Source organism: Eretmochelys imbricata, unplaced genomic scaffold (assembly GCF_965152235.1).
Source record: "Eretmochelys imbricata isolate rEreImb1 unplaced genomic scaffold, rEreImb1.hap1 Scaffold_57, whole genome shotgun sequence".
NCBI classification, from domain to species: domain Eukaryota; kingdom Metazoa; phylum Chordata; order Testudines; family Cheloniidae; genus Eretmochelys; species Eretmochelys imbricata.
The window spans coordinates 22,847-28,846 of NW_027554368.1; the positions used below are offsets into that span (position 1 = coordinate 22,847).

The window sequence follows — 6,000 nt, forward strand, 5'->3', positions numbered from 1 at the left end:
GCCTGGGTTCTCTCCCTGCCAGGGGTGGGGGGTACGGGGGGGAGCGCAGCCCGGACGCCTGGGTTCTCTCCCTGCCAGGGGTGGGGGGTACGGGGGGGAGCGCAGCCCGGACGCCTGGGTTCTCTCCCTGCCAGGGGTGGGGGGTACGGGGGGGAGCGCAGCCCGGACGCCTGGGTTCTCTCCCTGCCAGGGGTGGGGGGTACGGGGGGGAGCGCAGCCCGGACGCCTGGGTTCTCTCCCTGCCAGGGGTGGGGGGTACGGGGGGGAGCGCAGCCCGGACGCCTGGGTTCTCTCCCTGCCAGGGGTGGGGGGTACGGGGGGGGAGCGCAGCCCGGACGCCTGGGTTCTCTCCCTGCCAGGGGTGGGGGGTACGGGGGGGAGCGCAGCCCGGACGCCTGGGTTCTCTCCCTGCCAGGGGTGGGGGGTACGGGGGGGAGCGCAGCCCGGACGCCTGGGTTCTCTCCCTGCCAGGGGTGGGGGGTACGGGGGGGAGCGCAGCCCGGACGCCTGGGTTCTCTCCCTGCCAGGGGTGGGGGGTACGGGGGGGAGCGCAGCCCGGACGCCTGGGTTCTCTCCCTGCCAGGGGTGGGGGGTACGGGGGGGAGCGCAGCCCGGACGCCTGGGTTCTCTCCCTGCCAGGGGTGGGGGGTACGGGGGGGAGCGCAGCCCGGACGCCTGGGTCTCTCTCCCTGCCAGGGGTGGGGGGTACGGGGGGTGAGCGCAGCCCGGACGCCTGGGTTCTCTCCCTGCCAGGGGTGGGGGGTACGGGGGGGAGCGGAGCCCGGACGCCTGGGTTCTCTCCCTGCCAGGGGTGGGGGGTACGGGGGGGGAGCGGAGCCCGGACGCCTGGGTTCTCTCCCTGCCAGGGGTGGGGGGGTACGGGGGGGAGCGGAGCCCGGACGCCTGGGTTCTCTCCCTGCCAGGGGTGGGGGGTACGGGGGGAGCGGAGCCCGGACGCCTGGGTTCTCTCCCTGCCAGGGGTGGGGGGTACGGGGGGGAGCGGAGCCCGGACGCCTGGGTTCTCTCCCTGCCAGGGGTGGGGGGTACGGGGGGGAGCGGAGCCCGGACGCCTGGGTTCTCTCCCTGCCAGGGGTGGGGGGTACGGGGGGGAGCGCAGCCCGGACGCCTGGGTTCTCTCCCTGCCAGGGGTGGGGGGTACGGGGGGGAGCGCAGCCCGGACGCCTGGGTTCTCTCCCTGCCAGGGGTGGGGAGTACGGGGGGGAGCGGGGCCCGGACGCCTGGGTTCTCTCCCTGCCAGGGGTGGGGAGTACGGGGGGGAGCGGGGCCCGGACGCCTGGGTTCTCTCCCTGCCAGGGGTGGGGAGTACGGGGGGGAGCGGGGCCCGGACGCCTGGGTTCTCTCCCTGCCAGGGGTGGGGGGTACGGGGGGGAGCGGGGCCCGGACGCCTGGGTTCTCTCCCTGCCAGGGGTGGGGGGTACGGGGGGGAGCGCAGCCCGGACGCCTGGGTTCTCTCCCTGCCAGGGGTGGGGGTACGGGGGGGAGCGCAGCCCGGACGCCTGGTTCTCTCCCTGCCAGGGGTGGGGGGTACGGGGGGGAGCGCAGCCCGGACGCCTGGGTTCTCTCCCTGCCAGGGGTGGGGGTACGGGGGGGAGCGCAGCCCGGACGCCTGGGTTCTCTCCCTGCCAGGGGTGGGGAGTACGGGGGGGAGCGGGGCCCGGACGCCTGGGTTCTCTCCCTGCCAGGGGTGGGGGGTATGGGGGTGGGGGCAGAGCCCAGACGCCTGGGTTCCCGAGGGCCCGTTACCTGCCCCCGCCGCCTCCTGCCTCCCTCTGTCCGACCCAGCCCCCAGGGTCACTGCGCGGCCCACGGCGGCGTCACCCTCTGACTCCTGACCTATAACCCCGGGAGCAGTTCCGCCCCTCCCCCCACACAGTGCCCCGCACAAGCATGGCGGCCCCCGCAGCGCCCCGCACAAACATGGCGGCGGCTGTGTTGCCCCGGATAAACATGGCGGCCGCTACCAACCCTCGGCTCCTTCCCCCGCCCCCAAGGCAAACATGGCGGCCGCCCTTTGCCCCGCACAAAGATGGCGGCCCCGCTACGCAGAGACATGGCGTCACCCTCACTCACGTGGCGACGGCTACCATGCGCCGCCCCTCACAAAGATGGCGGCCGGCCCGGGGGCGGGGCGTGAGGGCGGAAGTGACGAGTGGTTGTTTCCGGAAGTGGTGGTGGTCTGTGGAGGATGGAGTCGGCGGGCTGCAGGGTGAGCGGCGGGCCCGGGCCGGTGGGGCTGGGAGGGGGCGGGGCCTTGGGGCGCGGGTCAGTGTTGGGGGAGGGGTCCCCGTGCGGGGGGGGCTGGGGGGAGTGACAGGTGGGGGAGGGGTCCCCGTGCGGGGGGGGGCTGGGGGAGTGACAGGTGCGGGAGGGGTCCCCGTGCGGGGGGGGCTGGGGGGAGTGACAGGTGGGGGAGGGGTCCCCGTGCGGGGGGGGGCTGGGGGGACTGACAGGTGCGGGAGGGGTCCCCGTGCGGGGGGGGGGGGCTGGGGGGACTGACAGGTGCGGGAGGGGTCCCCGTGCGGGGGGGGGCTGGGGGAGTGACAGGTGCGGGAGGGGTCCCCGTGCGGGGGGGGGCTGGGGGGAGTGACAGGTGGGGGAGGGGTCCCCGTGCGGGGGGGAGCTGGGGGGAGTGACAGGTGGGGGAGGGGTCCCCGTGCGGGGGGGGGCTGGGGGGAGTGACAGGTGCGGGAGGGGTCCCCGTGCGGGGGGGGGGGCTGGGGGGACTGACAGGTGCGGGAGGGGTCTCCGTGCGGGGGGGGGGCGGTACTTGCTCTGGCTGATATCCCCCCCCCCCAGGTGGCCTTCGAGAAGGACGGGGTTTTCCTGCACACCAGCGCCAAGCGCCACCCAGATCAGGACTCGCTCATCCCGGGGCTTGTCCGCATCCTCGACAAGGTACACCGCCAAGGGGCACCGCCGAGCTGGGGGGGCAGGGCTGGGCTGGGCTGGTGGGGGGCTGCAGGTCGGGAGTGAGGGGCACCGCCGAGCTGGGGCCGGGGGGGGGCTGGGCTGGTGGGGGGCTGCGGGTCGGGAGTGAGGGGCACCGCCGAGCTGGGGCCGGGGGGGGGGCTGGGCTGGTGGGGGGCTGCGGGTCGGGAGTGAGGGGCACCGCCGAGCTGGGGCCGGGGGGGGCTGGGCTGGTGGGGGGCTGCGGGTCGGGAGTGAGGGGCACCGCCGAGCTGGGGCCGGGGGGGGGGCTGGGCTGGTGGGGGGCTGCGGGTCGGGAGTGAGGGGCACCGCCGAGCTGGGGCCGGGGGGGGGCTGGGCTGGTGGGGGGCTGCGGGTCGGGAGTGAGGGGCACCGCCGAGCTGGGGCCGGGGGGGGCTGGGCTGGTGGGGGGCTGCGGGTCGGGAGTGAGGGGGCACCGCCGAGCTGGGGCCGGGGTGGGGCTGCAGGTCGGGAGTGAGGGGCACCGCTGAGCTGGGGGGCGGGGGGGGCTGGACTGGCAGGGGGCTGTGGGTCAGGAGCGAGGGGCACCGGCAGAGCTCTAACTGCACCCCCTGCCCACAGGGCTCAGACCACCTGCTGCAGTGGACGCCCCTGGAGGAAGCCGGTGATGCTCCCCCGATTGTTTACTCCAAGAAGGTGAGCGGCTCCCGCTGCCAGAACCCTCTCAGTGCCCCCCTCCCCAGCTCCTCTAACCCCCTTTCTGCCCTGTAGGAGTCCCCGGGCGTGGCCGAGGAGGAGCCTTTCGATCCGGGCTATGAGCCTGACTGGGCCGTGATCAGCACCGTGAAGACCCGGACCCGGCCGCAGGAGGAGCCCCCGGGTAACGGTGTGGGAGACGGTGGGGCAGGATGGGTGGGGAAGGTGTGTGGGGTAAAGCCTGGCTCATGGGATCTTGGCGTGCAGCAGGGGCCAGACAGGGTTGGGGGTCAGTGCATTGACGGGGCAGCCCTGGATGGTGCGGCTGCGGGGGTGTTAGTGCAGTGGGCCCAGCGTGGGACAGCTCTGGGGGTGTGTGCGCAGCTGGAGGGGTGTTAGTGCGGGGGGCTAACACGCCCCCCCATCACTCTGCCCCGCAGGCTCTGTGCCCCCGGCCAGCCCCTGGGCGCAGTGGGCCTTCACGCTCAGCCTCTCTGAGCTGCAGTCGATCCGCCGGAGCCGGCCGGGGCTGGGCTGGTCCTACCTCATCTTCATCAGCCGGGAGAGCGGGTCCCTGCCCGCCCTCCACTTCCACCGCGGGGGCAGCAAGGCCCTGCTGCGGGCACTCTGCAAGTACCTCATCCTGGCCATGTGAGCGGGGGTGGGGGGATTGTGGGGGGCAGGGGAAGGGGCTGTGCTGCCGTGGCCGTCTGCGCAGCTTATGAACTGGGGCACTGTCTTGGGGTGCTTGCAGCTGGGGACATTGGGGGGCAGGGCACTGCTGGGGGCAGTTCACAGCAGGGGAGGGGTATTGGGGCACTGCCATGGGTCCAGATTGGGGGGCCCAGGTGGGGGAGCTGGCAGTATGAGGCTGGGGGGTCCCCAGGCAGTAAGAGCTGGTGCAGGGCACACTGGGCAAGGTGGTTCCAGAGGGCGGGGTGGGGGCAGTTAGCAGGTGCGGGCGGAGGCACCTGCCAATGCTGGGGTAACTGAGGACCCCCTCCCCCCGGCAGCTCCCCCAAGGACTCGCGGCTTTACCTGGTCTACAGCCATGACTCGTACGCGCTGTCACACGCCTTCGACGAGCTGCAGCTGTTCGATGAGAACTCCTCCAACCTAGTGTCGGTGAGTTCCCCAGGCCCTGGTGGACCCCTGGTGCCCCACAGCACACCCGGCTGGCCCTAGGAGAGCCCTCCCCACGGCCTGTCTGCCGGAGCCGCTCAACTAGGCCAGGAGCCCCATGCCACTCATGACACGGGGTGGGGGGGGGCTGGGAATGAGGACCCTTGGGGACTATCCCTGTGTCACGTTGTGTGCAGGAGTCAGGGCCCTGCACCCCCCACCTCCTGCGATTCACCGTGACTCTCGGCCAGCCAGTAACACAGAAGGTTTATTAGCCGACAGGAACATGGTCTAAACCAGAACTTGTAGGCACAGAAAACAGGACCCCTCGGTCAGGTCCACCTTGGGGGGCAGGGAGGCCAGAGCCCCATCTGGGCCTCCCTCCATTTCCCCAGCCAGCTCCAAACTGAGACTCTCCAGCCCCTCCTCTGGCCTTTGTCTCTTTCACGTGCCAGGAGGCCACCTGATCCCTTTGTTCTCTAGCCCCTTCAGTTGGCACCTTGCAGGGGAGGGGCCCAGGCCATCAGTGGCCAGGAGATGGGGTGTCGGCCATTCTCTGTGCAGACCCCATCACAGTGGCCCTCTAGGGCTCTGCAACAATCACACCCCCTTACCCCACTCCTGGATACTTAAGAACTGCCTGGGGAAACTGAGGCACCCACCCAGTATTCAGAGGGAACCTTAAGAACAGTCCCGCTTCGTCACATCTCTCCCCCCTTCGAGTCCGAACTGAGCAGGGTCACTTTCACCGGTGACCTGGGGAAGTTCGAACCAACCAACGGTCCCATGGATGCCCCAGCATCTCTCCCGTCCCTTGGTGGGAGTTGCACCAGGCCCTTCCAGTCTCACGCCCTCCCTTAGGTCAGGGGTGCTCGATGGCACTCGCAGGCCGCATGGGGGAAGGTTTATGGGGCCCCGGCCCTTTTGCCAGCCCAACACTCCTGGAGTTCAAACAGGGATTGGGCCTTCTCCCAGCACTCTAGGCTGGAGGGCTGCGATTTGGGCTCTCTTGGTTAAGAGCCCCCAGCTTGACCTTGGCCCCCCTCTGACCGGGTGTCTCTGTCCCCCGCCTCTCAGCATCAGCCCCTTTCATTGGGTGCAGCCACGTCGGGGCAGAGGCGTCAGGGTGCCCAGCAAAGCGCCGCCCAAAGAGATCCGGCTGCAGCTTTTTAGGGGCCTGCCCCATCGCCAGGCATTTCTCCTTTATGGCTGGACAGTTCTGCTCCCGGGGCAGTCGCTTCTTGCTCATGTACCCGCTGGGGTGTCTCTCCC

The 6,000-nt window shown here is 71.7% G+C and overlaps 1 protein-coding gene across 1 annotated transcript; it reads left to right on the forward strand.

Moving 5' to 3' along the window:
* Positions 1–2,160: 2,160 nt before the first annotated feature.
* Positions 2,161–4,731, forward strand: LOC144258892 (TBC1 domain family member 17-like; the record flags this gene model as incomplete). Its single annotated transcript, XM_077807027.1, has 6 exons — positions 2,161–2,227; positions 2,818–2,916; positions 3,532–3,606; positions 3,682–3,790; positions 4,047–4,257; positions 4,620–4,731. Coding segments are annotated over exons 1-6 (627 nt in total), but the record flags the coding sequence as incomplete, so codon positions are not given.
* Positions 4,732–6,000: the final 1,269 nt, after the last annotated feature.